Raw genomic sequence first — 20385 nt, 5'->3', positions numbered from 1 at the left:
TCACAAGGTGGAACATAGTTTTTTTTCTGTTTGAGAAAAACTCAAGGAAGCCTGGGTTTGTGTGTTAAACATGTGTGAATGAAACAAAACACAACTCCAGGTCTGTTTTTGATGAGGAAAACAACATTATAACATAGACCAATGTTGTAATATGGGACCTTTAAGCACTGATTGACTGATTTATTTTGTTTTTGAGATTTGAGATTTGTGCCAAAGAGAAAACAATAATCATCTACATACTACATATACATTGGAAACAACAGAAAAGCACATTTCTCGAAGAGGAGTGAGAAGAAGGAAAACTTAAACCACCCCTATTCAGCAAGAAATGCTATAAGATCCAGGAAAAAAAAAAAAAAAATCTTATATAAGAATCTTACGTCAACTGCATTTATAAACTATTCACCAGCAGTATCAATATTGCAATAAGAAATAGACTGGTGCAATGACGTCCTCACACACTTGTAACAGAGACAGACATAAATGACTATAGCTCTCAGTGTCTGTCTGACTTTGTCCATCACAAACTCACATCCTGCATTAAACTCCAGCACAGCTCACATCAGCTAAACACTCTTTTGAGGTTTAATCCTTTTATCACTGTTTCTGTACTCATAGATATTTCAGGTGATTTCAAGATGTGCATATGATCGGAAAATAAACCATATTTTCAGAGATTTAGGAGCTGTTTTTTCCTATAAACTGGGTTAATTTGGGTGAGGTGAGGGGTCCAATCACAGGGCAGCATTTTGGTAGAGGTGCCCAAACAAAAGAAACAACAGAAAATACTGACTCATTTGTGTGTAATAAAGGAGCAGAGGAAAGCACTTTGTTGATGGGAAAAAATGTCTGTGACTTTCTCTGGATTAAGCAAACCTTTGTCTGCTGCCAGGTTAATTCCTTATGAATTTTAACAACACAGAGAGCTTACTGAATAAGAGGGGCTCCATGTCACGGCATCAGCAACAGCATTTTACTTATTTAAGCAACAGACAAGAAAAAACATTTAACAAAACACAAAATGTCTGCGAATTCCACTTTAAGAAGATGCTGAGAGAACTCTGCCCCAGATTCACCAACATCCATCTACGAACACCTTCATGCTCATTTACACATCGTTTACATAGACAATTAATATGCGTATCTGTGACTTGTTTTGTGTGTGTTTTTTCTTTATTGTTTCCCTGGAATCCTGCTGTGAGAGCCCTGGTCCGTGATTGGTGGATTACTTCTACACCTGGCCAATCCTGTCTCACCCTCCAGCCCCTCCCCCTTTTTAAGAAGATCGGCAGCACCTGTTTGAGGCTGCTGGCTTTGGTGGTCAGTCTGCCATTTTGTATTTGTGTTCATTTGTGTGTAGTTCTGTAGTTTAGTTCTGTAGTTTAGTTTTAAAATTTGGTCACTCACTCGAGTCTGTTTGTGTGCTTATGTGGTTTAATTTGGGGAACTTGTGTTTTAGTTTTGTGTGTGTCCCTTAAGCTACGTTCAGACTGCAGGGTTTAATGCTCAGTTCAGATTTTTTTTTGTGAATACGATGTTACTTGTCCAGTTCGTTGTTTATGGACGCATTCAGGAGATTTTTTTTGTTACGATGAACACAGCGGAGATGAGAAGCAGTTTTGTGTGTTTACGTGAAGATGTGCCGCTTCAGTTTCACTCCAATAGTGATGTTTGTGGCTTGTTGATGACGTATAGGTGGATGAATGCGCTTTGGCCGTTCAGACTGAAGTCACATGTGAAAAGCAGATATGTATCGGTTTTAGGACCACATATCCAAGTGGCCTGGGTCGCATTTGAAAAAATCGGATATGTTCGTTCATTAAAAGATCAGATACAGTCAGTCACAGCGGCCAAAAAATCAGATTTGGGTCACTTCAGGCTGCAGTCTGGCTCAGTCTTTGTGTAAGCCTGCGTGACCCCTTTTGTGGCACAAAACTCGTCTGTTGTTTTTTTAGTTCTACATAGTTTACAATATTTTCAGTATATTTTTAATCTGTTCTTGTTGATTTACCTTTACATTCCTGTTAATTAAACATTACTTCATTTATTGCATTTAACATTTTTTTTTTACTTTCTCTGAGGTAGCTTAAATTTGCTTGGTTAAAACACACTCTTAACATCCAAATATGGCCAGTATGGGTTTGGCATTCAGACACGTGAAAGCGCGTGGAGAGAGTGACCGAGGAAGTGAGGTGGAGCGTCTATAGACGACCACTGTTTTCACAGCTTCAGCAGCGATTTCAAATGTCCAAACTCACATGAACACACTCAGAGGGAATATTTGGGTCTTAAACTTAAGCCATAAACTTTATGGTAAATACTGAGGGAGGGGGGCTGGGGTGGGGGTGTGTAAGAGTGCGCTCTAGTCATGGAGGTCGGGAGGTCGGGGGTCAGGGGATGTTGAGTCCAGTGGCAGTGACCAGACACAGGGCTTTGACAGAGGCCCATATGGAGACTGTGGCTGTGCCAAACTGAGACTCACTGCAGCCTGGAGAAAGTCTGTAAGACCCAAAAGACACAGGCTCAAGAAAAACTCCTCATACATGTTGTTGGGATCACATTATTAATATGTTTTTAGGAAATAATTTACAAAAATATATAACTTATAATCATGGAGGAATTTGAATTTTTGCTGCATTATCAGAGGAATAATATTAAAACAGTATCATTTTTGTTCTTAAGAGTGCTCCTGACTGTTTGTAGGACTTGTTCTTCCAAAAGAAAATGTTCACTTAAGAAAAAAGTTTTGTGAATGCCAAAAATGTTCGTAAGAAGGCCTTAAGCACAAATTTGTTTGTGAGAACGTTTCATGAATGAGACCCATTGTCTGTAAGCTTTTGCTCCAAATATATAGAACATTTTTTCGCATAACATGGACAATTTAAAGAACTTATATTGTGCTTGACCATACTATAAGATAATTTATGATCATTATGACATTATGATGCTGAAAAAATGGTGTGGTGCCGAGTGGAAGCTGATGTCGCCATAAATGTCATCACAACAAAGAATCGGCAACTCCAATGGAAAGCTGCAGATCACGCTGGTGCATGAGAGATTTTGTTTTTCATTTGTACCAAAATAACTACGCAACACTACCAAATCCGATGTGTATCACTGATTAAAATAAAATTGGAGAAGTAATGAGTGAGTAAGTAAGTAGAGAGCAGTGGGTGAATGGGGGTGAAAGCTGGAGTTGAAAGATAATATGTCGTCTTGATTAAAGTGATTAAAGATGACTCAAAAATACAAGTCGCAGAGGGTAAAGGAGAAAAGCAAACAACTATAACATGGTTAAGAAAAGCTCTGAAAAGTTGATTTTGCAAAATAGGTCTGCTTTAATTATGTGTGTGTTGCCCCCTGCAGGATGCCCTGTCTCATCTGGAGAGCAGATTCAGTGACTGGCTGTGTGAAGAGGAGAGGCTCTGTTGAACGTTTTCTTATATCACAATATGTCAACCTGCTTTTTTCTAACGCTCCCGATCACTTGCAGACGCTGTTTTCTCTCATGTTTAGGCACAAATAGAATAAATAAATGTTACACCAGGCTGCTTTTAAAATGTAATCAAGTCAGAATGAACGAGCGACCTTATTTACTTTGAGTATTCTCAGCAAATCCCCTGTAATGTTATGGGACACCTCTAAATCTGCCCCTCCAATCGAAATTCTGCAGGGCCAACCAACCGTAAAATTCCTTAAAGATATAAAATAGCTCTGACGGGCCAAGAACAGGTCCCTCTTCTCCCATTCCCCCCTCTCTCTTTCAACTAAGTGAAAGTTTAATTAAAAGATATGATCTTTATTCAGGGCCCACTCCTGCTGCTAAGTCAGGAGGTTATCTGTGGCGTGGAGAGCAGCGCAGATACTGTGGACTCCTTTATTTTAGTGAGAGGAGGAGTCCAACGACTGACACCACACAGAGAAAAAGTCCAGTTTTTACACATGTTCAGAGGATGGCTTGGTAAAGGGCTCATGTTATGCTGTTTTCTGATCTGTTATAATGTTGTTTCCTCATCACAAACAGACCTGGAGTTGGGTTTTGTTTCATTCACACATGTTTAACGCACAAACTCTGCATTTTTAAGATGAGTTCTTCTCTCAAACGGAAAACACTCTGTTCCTTGTGCCAAACACCTCTATAAGAATCATCTGGATAATTTCAGCTCTAGAAATGCCAGTCTCTAAATATAATAAAGAATTACTCAAACACTACTGAAAAAAAACACAAGTCCAACAAGTCCAAGTATGATTTTGATGAAGATGCAACTTGATAAAATAGATCACAGAGTAGCTGGGCCCTTTAATTCATAATTCATATTTTCAGAACCTTTTTTTTTTTTATATTTTAGACTCCTTTTTCAGACTTGCAGACTGTCTCTGTGTTTGCTCTCTTGAGTGGGAGAAAATAACACATAGCAGTGCCATCAGGGTCATCTGACAGACAGGAAATAGCTGCCTTGAGGGGCGCTCAGACATGCCAGTGCTACACCAGGAAAACCACATACAAACAAATAACATGGTATGACAGAGTATACAGGCCTGCAGTATGAAAATTACTATATTGATATATACATCATAGATAAAATAATAACCTTCGACTGTTAATATTTATCATGTGAACTTTTTCTTTGTACTAGTGGGGAACTTTTGTTATTTTTTTGTACTGCCATGAGATTTGCACTTCTGTGATTCATTATAGATATAAACTGACTATGTAAATGTCATTCAGGTTTGGTTTGTTTTTTATCACAACTCATGCTTTCGAATGATGCTATATATTACACAAAAATGACTTGTGTGAGAATGTTGTTACCTCATCAAAAACAGACAACCCTGTATTATTATTAATCTGTCTGCATCTCCAAAGCTCAAAATGCTCTGTTCCACCTTGTGATGTCATAAAGTGGTAGTTTTCAAGTTAACAGCTCCTTTTACCTTTTGTTCAGTAGAAATGAGCTATTCCAGGGCTGAATTAGGCTACATCCACACGACAACACTCATGGATTTTTATTTATTTATTAATTTTTTTTGTGTGGGCTGAAAAAAATCACATACGCATCGGATCAATAAATATTCACGTCCAGGTGATAACGGAGCACTGAGTGAAAATGATGTAATACAAATGCCACATCTGTATGTGGTGCTGTTAACAATGATAATAATATTTAAAAATGCATATCACAGTTTTGTGTTTGTTTGTTTTTGATGTTTCCCACTAATATAGACATTTTGTTTTGCAAAAGTTAAACATAAGTTTTCGTTTTCAGCCTTAATATTTGGATTAGAATTATTAGAATAACTTGGTCTCAAAATCCAACAGTTTAATTACCTGTGCGTAATCTTTGTTATTGATCCATGTGTGTAATCTGTGTAGTGCATGTTGTTAGCATTAGCGCGTGTCTCGGTTGCTGGGTGATGGGAGCGGCTCCGTAGGCTACACCTGTCCCCATGCTCAGCCTTGCAGAGGTTAGTTCGAGGGCTGTAGCCTTTGTTGCATCGGAGGAATCTGGCAATGACAGGGTCGCGATGTCATCGTTTTCCAAAAGCTGCTTGTCCACACAACGCAAATCCGGCATCAGATTTCTCCTCTCTGGAACCCGTTCTCAAAAAGCACTGTTTTCGCCCACCCAAAACGCTGGCTCCATGTGGACGAAAGGCCAATACAAATACAAACTTCACTGTTTTGATTATAAAACGTTGTCGTGTGGACAGGCCCTTTATTCAGATGATTCTAGTTAAGGTGGATGAAGTTTGATATGGACATGGGGGGACAGAGTGTTTTCAGAGAAGACCTAAAAGCCTAAATATGCAGGATTTGTGTGTTAAACATGTGAATGAAACAAAACACAACTCCAGGTCTGTTTGTGATGAGGAAACAATATTATAACACTGTTCAGAGAATAGTGTAATATGGACCCTTTAACAATATTGTACATTTAGAATATTGCTTTTGGGGTGGGGGAAGTCTTGCATTATGATTATTTGTTTGTTGGCATACATTAGTTTCGATATGATCATTTATTGTCTATATTTTCTACAGCAATATATCAAACTTCAAAATGTGCTGACAAGTCTACCATTATCATTCTGGGTCTCTCTCAAAATGCAAAACAAAGTGTCACTGTTGTTAACCAAATAAACCTGAAAATCTGAAGCGTGTGTCACCGCTGCAGACAAAGGCTCTCACTTATAAATCAGTAGAATATGCTAACAGGAGGCTCTAACGTGTCTGCAGCTCACAGAGGTTAAAAGAAGTTATCACAGGAGGCAGGTGCAGGTGGGAGGAGGCAGGTGCAGGTGGTGTGCAGGTGGGAGGAGGTGCAGGTGCAGGTGCAGGTGTGCAGGGGGGAGCCACACACAGCAGGGTGTTATTCAGATAAACAGACAAGACTCAGAATTTGATTAAAATGAAAAAGGAAAATTGTTTTTTAAAACATAATAAACACATTTGGTGAAAAATGCAGAGGCTCTTGGTCTTTTGTTCTGCCAACTCAGACACCTTATCATTTTGCAGAATAAAGCAGGTTTTTCTAATACATTCCACAAAGTGAACGCATCAGACGTGCAGACAATAGCTATTGTAGAGTTTTGTTTTTTTAATAATTTTATTTTACTTTATTTTTATAAAGGCTATTATGTAAATTTTCTAATGGAAAATCCTTCACCTGCTTGTGAAAGATACAGTATTGTTGCTTCACCTGGAAAGTTCCACAGTATGGCATTAAACTGATGTATTTCCATGAAGAGAAGAAGATGAGACCTTCAGTAAATATTCATATATAGGAAAGTTTTGGGGTGTGGCAGTAGCTCTGTCGGTAAAGTCCACTGATCTGAAGGTTGGCGATTCGAATCCAATATCAACATAACAAACATCATGGGTTCAGCGGTCAGATCCACTAACCCACAGGGTGACTTGAGTGATTCCAGCTTCCACAGATCAATGCTGTTGTTGTGTCCTTGGGCAAGACACTTAACCCACCTCGCTCCCAGTGTCTGTGTACACTGGTGTATGAATGTGTGTGTGAATGGGTGAGTGGTTCCTTGTTGTAAAGCGCTTTGAGTGCCTTGAAGGTGGAAAAGCGCTATAGAAAAATGTGACCATTTACCTTTAAAGTTCAGACCGAGTGACTCATGTAGCTTTTCACATGGAGCAGAAGTGACTAGACTTTTTTCCTTAGTGAACCAAAATAAATGTATATCAGGGCTGAAGAGGGCTGAATTCACACTTTAATCCATGCTATAAGGTTGTTTCCTCATCAAAAACCTGGAATTATGTTTTGTTTCATTCACACATGTTTGAGTAATCCTGTAGTATTAGTCTGTCTACATGTTTAAAGCTCAAAATGCTCTGCTCCACCTTGTGATGTCATGTAGTGTTTCTTTAGTACATTGAAAAAAAAAGGTTGCTGGATTTGCGTAAAAAAGTTATTGAAAGCGGTTTCNCCTCCTCGTTAGCTCCTGGCTGCAGCTGCTGATGGTGCTGGTAGTTTAGTGGCTAGTAGTCAACTTTGAGCTGTCACTTGCTTGTTGTTCCTCGATTATAAGCAATCTAATAACACTGTCCTCCGATATGCAGGGGGAATAAACTGGTCTTTGGTTTAGAAGATTCATTCCTGTTCAAAATCACAAGTTTCACTGTTAGCATTCATTCCTGCCAGGTATACTTTGGTTAGCAATAGCAGCGGAGAACTATTCCCAAGTTAGCTGAATGTGCTAGCGTGCAGCAACTTAGCAAATATAATTCAACACCGATTGACTATTATAAACATTTAACAGATTTACTAAAGCTTATTGGACATTATTTGCTTTCTACGGGGTAATCTCACATACTCATTCCTCCCGTCTCGTGAAGTCACCCTTACCGTGGATGTCAGCGGCTCTTCCCCGAAAGCGTACGCGTGCGGAGGTCGCTTTCTCCGCGGAGTCTGCTCGGTCAAAGCGTCGGTGCGCCCAGTCCCTTTTCCAAATCCGCCATAAATGTCCCGAATGAAAACGCGTGGAATTTAGTCGGGGAGAAAAGTCGATCGCCGTCTCACCTCCTACCGTTTGGCCGCCTCCATATTTACAGTGTGCCTCCCTCTCCCTCCCTCGCACCCACCACCAACAACAACATTATTGACGTCCTTCCACCCCACGTGACCAGTCTGCGCGAGCTAAAAATAGACTCAATAGAAACCAACGGGGTGCGCGAGGAGACGGGCACCCGGGCAGGCGAGCAGGGCACACACAGGCTCTCTGCATGTTAGGTTATCAGCAAGAACTAAACAAGGTTCATTGTTTCTCTGCGTATATTCATGCAGACGAGTAGGACATGTTGCAGGGGCTCGCAGTTTTGCCTTTTGCAAAATTGTCAAAATGCCGGTTATACTTCTAGCAGGTGCACATCAAAACAGATTACATCATGACACCTGTTGATGGATGAAATGTTGCCAAGTTGTATGCAAGTGGAAAAGAGGCATGATTCTAACAACCACAGACCACAGGTTGAGAGGAGCATTACCCAAGATCTGCAGTGATAAAAACTAAAAAGGAAGGAATCAGTGCCCAGTGGTGCAAAACCTGCAACAAGTAATTAGTTCCAACCACATTATTTTCATTTCATTTATTTTATTTGAGCAAGCTGCTACACTTTTTTTTAAATACATTGAGCAGAAAATGCAATGCTCAAAAGGAGTAGGCAGAAGCAAAGTTTATTCGAGTCTACCCCCTTTCACAAAGAAGTGTCATATTTAATGCATATTTTGATTATAAAAAAAGAAAACAATAAACGGATAAATTCAGCACCAAAAAACAGTTCCCTTTATATATACTTATATATACATTACAAATGCATTATGTTTTATGCATGTGTTATAATAATTAAAAATAAAAGTAAATTGTCACTTCAACCTTAACTTTGTCAAAACATGGGCTACTGCATTTTCTAATAAACCATTAAACCAGTTATTATTAGAAATAATCTAATAACAGAAATATTAGTTTGTACTTTACTTTAGTAGTAATGTGGTATGAGAGAAATACCAATCATAACTGGGGATAAAGAGATTTATGAGAAATTAATCCTAGGTGGAATGACAGGTGTGTGCGTCCTGTATGTAATTGTTGTAACTACAATAACTGTAGGCCTAAATGTTCTTTAAAACACAACAGTGTGGTGTGCTTTTCATACGTCATAAATGTTCTCTAAAACAGACCTGTGTGATGAGTTTTTCATACTTCATACTGACATTGGATGCCTTCTGCATCCTTCATCTGAAGGCTCACGTGATGTTACAGTGACGTGATTTGCCAGCTGATTTACACAAATGTTGGCACCAGGCCTGCACTGGTAAATCAGTCAACACTATAACACCACATGACCCTTTGACGGATGCAGAAGGCATCTGAAACATGTCAGTAGTATGACATATGAAAAAAACATTACAATGGTCTGTGTAAAAGAACATTTATTTAAGAATAATCCTGGAAGACCAAATGAAGTAACTGTAGTAACACTTTTAGTTACCATGCTGTTACTGTGCTGTAGTATTAAGTAATTCAAGCATTGCTACACTAGTAGGATTTTAAGTCTTAAAGTGTTTCATGTTTAGCAGCAAACTTCTTAACATTTAATTAAACATTTTTTTTTTATTTTTTATTTTTTTTTATTTTTATTTATTTTATATTATTTATCTGAACCATGGAAAGGTTATACTTACAATGTGTGGAGTTTAAAGTCCACACAGTTGGACTTAAGCCAGACTTGACTAACCCATGATTTGGCTAACCCATGGCTTGATAAAATTGATTTTTTGACTTGATTGGGTTTGACTTTAACCCTGGGCAAGGTGCTTTTCATCAAAACATAAATGTCATAAAGACTTTTCTTGCAAAAACACCCTGATTCTCTACTTTAGAGAAGGCTTTGGAATAATGTAGAATTAATAGATGTTGTGTTGAGCGGAATATAAAATACATGTAGACTTGGTTAAAACTGATTCGGGTCAGTAATATATAGGTTATGCAAGCTGTATCAGGTATGTGTATAAATACACAGTGAAGAAATTATGGGCCATTGACTTGTTTCATACAAGACGTGGTCCCACCTCCCTCCTGTGAAACAATGCAGACCCTGGACTGGATAGAATTTTTTAATTAGTTTAAATGCATAGTAATTCTTTGAAACTCCAAAAAAGTCTTCACCACAGTATATAACTTTTTTTTTTTTTCCAAAAAGTAGACGGAAATAAAAGCATGCCTTTATTGAACTGAAAAGCAGAAAACGTGCATCCTTGCTCTGAGCTGGCTTAAATCTCCACAAACCTGACTCTTATTTGGTCTGGAGGAGAGCCTCCTCCTGCTTGTTTTCAAGGAAATGCAGTTGTGCACATAGGTTTACATACCCTGGCAGAATTTATCATTTCTTAGTCATTTTTCAGAAAATATGAAGGATAACACAAAAACTTTTCTTTCACTCATGGTTAGTGCTTGGGTGAAGCCATTTATTATCAAATAACTGTGTTTACTCATTTTAAATCATAATCATATCACAGCAGGAACTACATCAATGACCCTGATCAAAAGTTTACATATCCTTGAGATTTTGGCTTGATAACATGTACACAAGTTGACACAAATAAACTTATGAGCACAACTGTGTTGTTCCTTTGGCTATAATATTACATACTGCAGTATGCCATAAAACATATCTCCACAGAGAATGTTGAAAGTATAGTTTTTAAGTATGATTTTCTATTTTCATGAAGTCATATTTGTGACTTTCCACCCCCAGAAAGTTACATGCTATCACTTTAGTAATTCTAACGAACATTATTCATTTAAAGTTATTTATCAATTTATTTAAGAAGTTGCAATCCTGCACCTTTCTACTGTATACTGTGGACCATACAGTCAGAACATGGCTGCTTGAACAGGATGGATGTCACTGTAAATTACCATGGCAACGTGCTCTCTAGTGTCCCTAGTTACTCAGAATCGGTTGCTAAGTTACCACACAACAAATGCGGTCTTTATTCAGTGTTGTGGGCAACTAGAGTTTCACTTACAATATTTATTGTCTCTTTTCTTCTTGTTATATGTTTTTCTTCACACAATGATGCGGGAATGTGAGGGTCGAAAAAGATCTGATACAAAAGGTAATGTTTGTTAACATAACCTTAAACAGAATTTGGTTCTATTTGATTTATATCTTAACATTAAAATGCGATCCACTGCAATAGTTGAAGAAAATGTGGATGCCCGAGAAAGTTTAATAAAGTAACGTCGCTTGCTCCTGATAATAAGTAGTCTGTTAGCTAACGTTAGCTGTCGGCGACTCAATTATGGTTGGACTATTACATGTTCAGAAAAAAACTTATTTCTACTGTCAAATGATGTGAAAGAAAGTGTTTTTGTTAAAATACAGAAGACACTTTCTCTGCACATGCACAACTTAACACATCGAATTAACATTAAATTAAATTAGTACTCTCTTATCTGTCCACATGCCATGTCCAAAAGCCATTTTATTTTTTTCACCAGTGTCTTCAGATGACAGAGACAGCACAATGATCCCATTACCAGATCTACGTCAAGTCACAGTCTTACCCAAATCTGAATTCATGAGGATACAAACTCTGTCAAAAAATGTTGACAGAGAACAAGAGCGCAGAATACAAGAGGCAAAGAGAAAAGCCATGCTTCTTCACTCAAAAGAGATGGTCAAGCTTTGGTCCAACACTATATCAGTGAGTATTTCAAACACAGTTTATATCAGATCATTTAATCTTAATTTAAATGGTGCTGTCATTTTATGTTTACTAAAGGAGCAAAGGCAGAAGAAACTGGAGGCAAAGGCAATTCGGCAGCAGATTGAGGAGGAGAAAAGAAAGGAACTTGACATAGAAGAAACCAACTACAAGGAGCAGAAGAGAAAGGAGGCTGTAGAAAAAGCCAAGACTCAGCTATTTTACCAAACAAACCGAGTCAAAGTCCTACATGTGTGGACATTTTCACTATATATTTTTAATGTGTAATATTGGTTTGTCATATTGTCACTTATACTCTCTCTCTTGTAGGGTGCATACTTGCTTTCACATGTGCTTAAAGAAAGAGAAGCACAGATTCAATTAAAACAACAGATCAAGAATGCCAGAAAAGATGTGGACAAAACCATGTTGGAAGCAGCCAGGGCCAGGGCTGACGAAGCTCAGAGACGAGAAGAGGAGAAAGCACGTCAAAAGAAAGAGCAGACTCTGACTGTTGTAGAGGAACTCAAGAATCAGTAGGTGCCTCACTCCACACACAGGATGTTTAAATTGGGGAAGATTCATTTATGTTCCGTGGTGTAACGTAATGAAGTTAAAGTAGTAAAGTACTACACTTAAGTATACATTTTAGGTAACTGTACTTTAATTATGTACATGTTAAAGTGGATATTTTTTATTTTTACTTTACTACATTTGAGAGCAGGTATCTGTACTTTTAACTGGACTGAAAAGTAAAAGTATTTTTTATTATAGATTGAGACCTGCTGAAAAGGCTGAAAAGTTTATTTTTTAAAACATTTGTACTTTGTACAAAATATACAAATAACAACAGCCAGGAAAAATATGAATTCATTTGTTTCGGTTGAACAAAATTAAGCACAAATCTTTATCAAAATCATTACATTTGAAAAATACTTTGAGTATATTTTTTAAACAAGTACTTTAATATATTTACTTAAATATGCACTGTGTAACTTTTTGGTTGGGAGTCCTTCACCTGCTTGTTTCTATGGATATGTCATTGCTCTGCTTAGAATGTTCCACAGTATGACATTAAACAGCGCTGCCTTATATTCATTCAATTACAGGTGGTTTTATTGCTCAAAAATAGCTAGAAAAACAGGCATTCTGACTGTAAGTGGGGTTGCCTCTCCACAGATCTGACCTATAACTTGGTCTGGTTTGGGTTTCATGAAGAGAGAAAGGTTTAATACCATAGTATGAAAGACTCCAGGCAAAGCAATCTACCACACAATGCACCTTTAAGTAGATTTTTTTACTGTATACTTTGCTCCAGTAGCTGCACTTTTACTTAAGTTACAAAATTGAGTACTTCTTCCACCACTGTATGTTCATGGTGCCCTTTTCAGAATGAGAAAAAAAGAGTTGGAGAGAGAAGAGAAGAAGCAACTAAAGAAACAGGAAGGGGACAAAATACAACAACTTCATGAAGCTCCATCTTTGGGAACAGAAGAGAGCAGAAGAACAACAAATAGAGGAGAGGATGCAGCTCATGCAGGTCCACCAGGTAGTGTCATGGCCAATTTTATCATCCCCCTTTAACTGTTACCTAGGAAAAAAGCAGCTTACACATTTCTTTACAGGAACAGCTGACCAACAGACAGCTGGAGAAAGTTATGAACGACCAAAAACAGCAAATGGAGGAGGAACAAAGGAAGCTGTACCTCTCAGCAAAAGAAAAAATGACCAAGTTAATTAGAGACAAAGAGAAGGAAATAATAAGGTAAGATCAATTTTGAAGCCACCGTTCAATACTGACATTTTAAACACAAAGATACTATTAAAGATGAACTAAAGTCTCAGTTACTTAGGTCTAAAAAATGCTTCTTTGCATTTGTATCTTAGACCACTTCTTTATTGTTAAGTATGCATATGAATACAGCATTATTTACCGTTACTGGAGAGAAGATAATAGAACTTACCTACAAGAGCTTGAGTGAAATAATATTCTGGCTTTCTAGCTTACTTTATTACTCTCTTTTGTTTTATTGTCCTGTCAAGATAAAAAAAAAGAATGATTTTCAGCAACCTGTAAATAGTATGTTAACATTTTTAAAATCAACTGTTTCAGAGAGACCCAGTTAAAACGAGATAAGATCTTGGAAAAACTCGTAGCCACCCAGCAAGAGAAAGCTGAAAACGAAGAGCTGAAAATTGCGCGAGCTGTAGCTGAAAGGGAGGCTCGAGAAGCACAACTGAAGCTGGAGGAAGATGAGAGGAAAGTGGCCATGATGGAGTCCATAGCGGAGCACAGAGAAGCGCTGGTAAAAAGTCAAAAACATTTACCTGCTACTTACACCTGTGGCTTAAAGCACAGTGTAACTTTTTGGTTGGGGGTCCGTCTCCTGCTTGTTTCTATGGATATGTCACTGCTCTGCCTGGAATGTTCCACAGTATGACATTAAACAGCTCTACTTTATATTTATTCAATTACAGGTGGTTTTATTGCTCAAAAAATACCTAGAAAAACAGGCATTCTGACTGTGAGCAGGGTTGCCTCTCCACAGATCTGACCTGTAACTTGGTCTGGTTTGGTCTACATGAAGATAAAAAGGTTTAATGTCATACTGTGAAACATTCCAGAGAAACTAATAACATTTCCATGGAGAAAAGCATTTGACGGGCTCGCCACCAGTAACGTTACATAATGCACTTTTAATTTGTTTGTTAGAGGCAAGAAAAAGAGAGGATGAAAGAGGAGATGAAACAGAAAAAACGAAGAAATGCTTCAGTCTAAAAAGGAGGCGGACAAAATATACGCAGAGCGACAGCAGCTCAAGGCTCAGAAGAGGAAAGAGGATCTGCAAAGTTTACAAGATTTTCACAGAACACAAATGGTATGTTTATATATGTATCGTTTTTGATTCAGATTATATCGATGTGTCATATTTATACTGAATTGTCGTTATACTTTTAACACAGGCTGAAAAACACTCAAAGCAACAGCAGCACATGCAAGACACAGAGAGGTTTGAAGCTATGAATGCTCAAATACGGGCAGAGGAAGACATCAAATTTCAGTTGTATGCAAAGGATGTTATCAATACAGCGGAGGAGGCTAAACTTAATGTGGTGCCACTTTATAAAGCAGCAAGGGAGGGGATAGGAGGAGGATCTGGACCTGCTTTTAATGGAGTTAGACCCAGCTATGTGGTTCAAGACAGCAGTGGTGCACAAATGCCCAACTATGTCTCCGGTATCACTCAGAGTATTAAATCACTGAATGATGTTGAGCAGACAAAAAAGAGACTTGGGTTTACTTGGTGATCAATAAAATGTGTTGGCAATAAAAGTGTGCAGTCATTAAAGAGCTCGTACCATGCAATTTTTTTTAAAATCTGTTATAATGTTGGTTCCTCATCAAAAACATGCGTACATTTGTGTATTAATTTCATCCATGTTCAACACACAAACCTGCATATTTAGGCTGAGTTCTTCTCTCAAACAGAAAACACTCTGTTCCACCTTATGATGTCATGTGGTAATACAGAAAATGCTCCACTGTGTTTTTATACTCCATAAACCTTCACTAGATTTGGATGATTTCAGCCCTGTAATAACCAGTCTCTACTGAACTACAGGTAAAAGGAGCCGTTAACTTCAAAACTACCGCTTCTTGACATCACAAGGTGAACAGAGCATTTTGATCTTTGGAGATGAAGACAGACTTAATAAAGGGTTACTCAAACATGTGTGAATGAAACAAAACACTATATTTTTGATGAGGCATTATAACATGACTAAAAGCTCACAAGAGTCAATTTTGCAGAAATCACAGAAATAACAAGCAGAAATCTCGAAATGCAGTTTAAAGAAAATTCTTGGTGATCTGGTTAGACTGGATTTTCTTCTCATTTCTAGTCAAAGATTCAGTTTGCCCTCAGAGAACTCCAGGAGGCGGTGATATTAAGACTGTACATTTAGGTGGGGGCCTTTAAAAAAAGATAATAGCACATATGAAGCTTCCTCACAATTTGCAGTTTTTTCTCAAAGACCTTTTTAAATGATTAATACAAGGTTTGTGTGGTGAGAACGGGCATCTGTGAGAATAAATGGTAAGAACCAAGGCGTCAGTTGTTTAAAAGCAGAGAATGTCATTTTTTTAAATTCCTTCTTTAGAGCCAGAAAGGCAATGTCCAATATTCTTGAACAAAACTACTTGTACAAATTGTCAAATAATTCCACAAGTAAACCCAGAATTGTCTTAATTACAAATGGGATTACAGTAAAAGGCCATGGATGTACAAAAGTGGAGGGGTGACATGTTACCAAATCATAAAAAAAAATACACCGACCATGCATCAAAATATTTCTGTTATATGACATATGACAAAAATACAGGCACCCCCTCCCTCCAAATCCAACAGGATTTAAATGATAAAAGCACACAGTAGAAATAATTTAAAAAGCTCAACTGTTGGGTTTTTGTTTATACCCAAAATTCAATGTACCCCAAATAAAAACTGAAAACCGTCAAATTAAATCCTAAGACAATGAAAGCAGTACATTTAAGGGCATGTTAAACCCTTGAAAAAACACACGCTTGACTGTCATTATGAGAGTTCATTCTTTTGTTTTGGTCAATATGAATGACCTTAACCACGTTTCATCAAGATGTCTACTTTAAACCAAAAAGTACATGTCTGGTCAAAATAGAGCTGCAACCTGACCTCGTTAACGGTGTAGTGAAGAAGGGAAATGCCAGTATAAAAAAGTAATTTTGTTTTTAAATGAGTCCCTCTCAGTCACTGTCGGAACTTGAGCTAGAACTATGTCTATGTCTTCTACTGTTATTTCGATCTTTGCCTTTATTACTGTCTGGCCTTTGTCTTTCTGGACTCCTTTTTTCTTTGGATTTTCTATCACGACTGTTTCGGCTCCTTCTTTTATCCCTATCGCTATCAGAACTGCTGCTATGTCTTCTTTTGCGGTTGCCAGATTCTCGTTCTTTATCCTTCCTATGCGTAGAGCGGTCTTTACTGGTCTCTCTTTTGTTACTCTTGCTTCGCGAGTGCCTGCTCCTGTGGGCGTCTCTGGTCTTAGTCCTGTCTGAGCTTCTCCCTCGATGATCTCTGCTTCTGGATGACTCTCTCCTCTTAGTTTCCCTTTCACTATCACGGCGACGGTCTCGACTTCGGCTGCGATTCCTGCCTCTGTCTCTCTCCTTATCCCGCCTGTCGTCTTTGTCTCTGGATTTGGCACGACTGTCCTTATTTCTATTACTGCTGCTAGATCTGTGGCCATCTTTTTTGTCCTTGCTACGTGATTTGGACCTATTTCTTTCCCCATTTGTTCCTTTAAAATCCTCTTTATGCTTTTTACTAGATTCATGTTTGCTTTTATCTTTTCCATGGTCAGATTCTGAGTGTTTATCTTTCTTTGAGTCCTCTTTGTCTTTGCTTTTGGACCGTGCCCTTTTCTCGTCAGATTTGTGAGATTTATGTCCCTTCTCTCTGCTCTTTGACCTTTTTTTCTCACGGCTTTTACTACGACTTTCGCCTTTCTTCTTGTGGGTCTTGTGTTTGCCATGTTTTCCATCTTTATCCACAGAATCATCCTCTTTGCTCTTAGATCTGTGATTCCTCGCTTTCTTGTCCTTTTTACCCTCTGTGGTATCTTCATGTTTTGAATTGGACAATCGTCTTTCTCTCTTTGACACCTCTTCCTTACTGTCATTGACGTCACCTCTGTGGAAGAAAGGGGACTCTCATTTACAAATTGTAAAATTTCAGACTAAGCTACAATTTTTTCCCAAAATAATTATATGTAAAATAAAATTGTGACCAATATTTACATTTAAATCAAGATCAAGTCTTATTGGGATAAAATGTAAAATTAAATTTAAGCGAGTATCTAGGTAGTTTTACCTGTCCCCTTTAATCCAACGCTCCCCAGTAACAGCCCTCATCCTCTGACGTTGCATTTCCTGACGCCAGTGTGGAGGAGTTTCACTGCGCCTGAACCGATCTCTGGACCTTGAACGAGAGCGTGAAGGGGTTCGATAACGCTGAAAGACAGACACATACCATTAATAAATCTTCTGTTATCCTTCAAAACAGACTAATCAATTCAAGCAAGAAGAGCTTAATATAAATTTGCCCTTACCCTAGGACCCCTGCCTTTTATCTTTCTTCCGGAGCGGGTCATAACCAGCCTTCTGTTGTATGCCGAATTATAGGATATACCAGCGCTATGGGAGAAAACCTGATAAACTTACTGCTGAAAACATAAAAAAGAAAATAAACTGTTTTCATAAAAGGTATACCTGGGTCTTTCCCCCTTGTTCCGTTGCTCCTTTTTAGGCTCATCCTTCTTCTCCACTTGCTGCGGGCTTCTTCTCATCAGGAACCGATTTTCAGGGATGGGGGGAATCTCCTCCGGACGCACTGTAGAAGAAACCACTTCCTCCTGCTCCTTCTCATCTGCACTGGCGTCTTCTGGCCTGTTACAAAAGCAATTGACATCAATTATCACAATTTTTATATATATATTTTTTATGTGGCACAGTTTTACACATTTTTAAACACTCTGTAGATATGAAACCATGAGGTGACTGCCCCAAGTGAATACATGTGAAAAGAAATCTGCCTGTGGGAACCCTATCACAACAGCTATTACTCATGGTAAGTCCCAAGAACTATATAGAGGGTCTTTTAAAACATAAAAAATAAATACATACTTTGTTTTCTTTTGCTTCTTTTTGTGTTTCTTTTGTTTCTTTGTCTTTTTCTTTTTCTTCTTGGACTCCTTTTCAGAATCTTCTGAATCAGAGGATGATTCAGATGAGCTCTCAGATTCACTACTACTACTGCTGCTGGATCCAGATGAGCCTTCCTTTTTCTTTTTACTTTCTTTTTTGGCTGAGGGCAAACATGAATAAACTATTCAGTTTGTAACACGACCTTCTGTGATTATGCATGTGCAACACTGACAAACCTTTAGATTTAGGGACAAGTTCTCCGCAGTTCAATACTTTCACATCAGCATAGGGTTTACTGTTAGGGTCAGTTTTCTGGTTTTCCATAGTTTGAACAACCTCTTGACCAGAGATCACATGGCCAAAAACAACATGGACGCTAAAAATAACATCAACCAACATGTATTTCATTTTATTTGTGAAAATTCGATTTTACATATGTATTTTCTTACCCATCGAGGTGAGGTGTGGGTTTTGTAGTTCTATAGAGTCAAAAAAGGAAAAGACAGACAAATATTACCTAATATGTTAAGTTACTACAACGTAATATTGAGATAAGCAGGGAAAACTTACATGAAAAACTGTGATCCATTAGTGTCTTTGCCTCTGTTGGCCATTGACAGCAGGTATTCCTTGTTGTGTTTAACAGCAAAGCTTTCATCTAGGGGAAAAGCACAAGATTGTACTTCCGTCTTGAAGCCAACGCTGGTTTGGTAAACAAGTGACAGGTCTGGCAGCCGCTTCCTTTACCTTCAAAAAAGCCTCCATAGATCGATTCACCTCCTCTTCCATTTCCTATGAAAGAACACAAAAAACTGGCATTAGGTAAAGAGTCGTATCTAAAGGGACACGAGCTCTAGATATTTAATGGTGTCGAACGCGTTTTACAAATCACCTTCGCTAAAGTCTCCTCCTTGAATCATAAAATCTTTAACAATGCGATGGAAGAGACATCCTTTGTAGTGTAAGGGTTTCTGGGTTCCTTTACCAATTCCCCTTTCACCTATGAATGCAGAAATTAATATAACATACAAGTAGTTTGAAATAAACTGGATTGGTGCATAACTGTACTAGAACTTACCAGTGCAAAGACACCTGAAGTTTTCACAGGTTTTGGGACAAATATCTGAAAACAATTCCACCACAATTCTCCCGACTGAAATAAAGAGCAGAGTAGTGTGTGATTCAAAGACAATCAATACAGATAACACAATAATCATAGACCGGATCTTACCAAAAACATTGCCAATGGCAATGTCCATGAAGCACCGAGGGCGCTGTGCCTTCACTCCCATTCTTTGTCTCACTTGTGAAGATGCAATCTTTAAGTAATTGACCCAGCAATGCAGCGCCAGTAAATATAAAGACAAAGTAAGAGCATGAAAACACAAACATAATGCATACAGTTTCTATCAAGGATAGAAAGGTAACGTGCTAACATCGCACGTGAGTGTATTATTAGAACGTTGTTTTGGTAAATACTAGTCAATAAGGCAAATACAGGCCAAACTAAATACAGGTTTTATTCGTGCATTTCAATTTCACAACAATTTGACGCTAGGCCCACGTTAGCATTAGCACACTATGCTAACATAGCATATAACAGGAGCTCATTTCTTTTAAACACACAAATGTGTTGAGATGTATTGAGTAGTTGTACATAATAATTCCAAAGATTTTTGCATGTGTTTTCACCTGAATAACCGAGGATATCACTCCATGTAGTAAGCAACGATTTAAAGCGGTTAAAATTAAGTTTCATTCAGTGACCAGCTCAATGTTTTCTGAAGATGGCGCGGCAGAGACGTAAGGGCACTGCGCAGGACGTGCCAGTTATTACCTCCCTGGACATTTTATGAAAGGTTTAGCTTTCTCAAAACAGTAGTGTTTGCATATTTGCCACGTTTTCTTTGTGAGTAT

The 20385-nt window shown here is 38.2% G+C and overlaps 2 protein-coding genes across 2 annotated transcripts in view; one reads left to right on the top strand and one right to left on the bottom strand.

Annotated features, from left to right (window-relative positions):
- The window catches only part of LOC129407883 (cilia- and flagella- associated protein 210-like), a 35440-nt gene extending 20386 nt beyond the window's left edge, over nt 1–15054 (top strand). Inside the window, 10 exon segments of the mRNA XM_055150400.1 lie at nt 11521–11726; nt 11805–11978; nt 12057–12262; nt 13118–13196; nt 13198–13275; nt 13352–13491; nt 13840–14032; nt 14440–14487; nt 14489–14605; nt 14691–15054. Of these exon segments, the coding sequence (XP_055006375.1) occupies nt 11547–11726; nt 11805–11978; nt 12057–12262; nt 13118–13196; nt 13198–13275; nt 13352–13491; nt 13840–14032; nt 14440–14487; nt 14489–14605; nt 14691–15035 (1560 nt within the window). The 5' untranslated portion in view covers nt 11521–11546 and the 3' untranslated portion in view covers nt 15036–15054.
- Nucleotides 15055–15462: 408 nt separating this feature from the next.
- Nucleotides 15463–20281, bottom strand: ppig (peptidylprolyl isomerase G (cyclophilin G)). Its single transcript, XM_020931810.2, has 13 exons — nt 20161–20281; nt 19700–19787; nt 19547–19621; nt 19361–19468; nt 19216–19260; nt 19039–19126; nt 18918–18947; nt 18705–18844; nt 18448–18628; nt 18034–18210; nt 17874–17958; nt 17636–17775; nt 15463–17455 (listed from the first exon to the last, which is right to left on the bottom strand). Exons 2-13 carry the CDS (start codon nt 19758–19760, stop codon nt 16510–16512), a joined length of 2076 nt encoding a protein of 691 aa, XP_020787469.2. The 5' UTR covers nt 19761–19787; nt 20161–20281; the 3' UTR covers nt 15463–16509.
- Nucleotides 20282–20385: the final 104 nt, after the last annotated feature.

This window comes from Boleophthalmus pectinirostris, unplaced genomic scaffold (assembly GCF_026225935.1).
Source record: "Boleophthalmus pectinirostris isolate CB_2022bp ecotype Guang Dong unplaced genomic scaffold, ASM2622593v1 HiC_scaffold_1, whole genome shotgun sequence".
NCBI lineage: Eukaryota > Metazoa > Chordata > Actinopteri > Gobiiformes > Gobiidae > Boleophthalmus > Boleophthalmus pectinirostris.
Note: the sequence above shows the minus strand (reverse complement) of the source record. Positions and strands in the feature narration are given on the sequence as shown.

What these genes read in the sequence shown, in the direction of transcription:
- ppig (XM_020931810.2), bottom strand. Translation starts at nt 19,760, where the DNA reads ATGGGAGTGAAGGCACAGCGCCCTCGGTGCTTCATGGACATTGCCATT. An exon ending in AACAAGGGGGAAAGACCCAG is followed by an intron (nt 17,959 to 18,033) that starts GTATACCTTTTA and finishes TTTCTCCCATAG; the next exon opens with CGCTGGTATATCCTATAATT. An exon ending in TAAAAGGCAGGGGTCCTAGG is followed by an intron (nt 17,776 to 17,873) that starts GTAAGGGCAAAT and finishes TCTGTCTTTCAG; the next exon opens with CGTTATCGAACCCCTTCACG.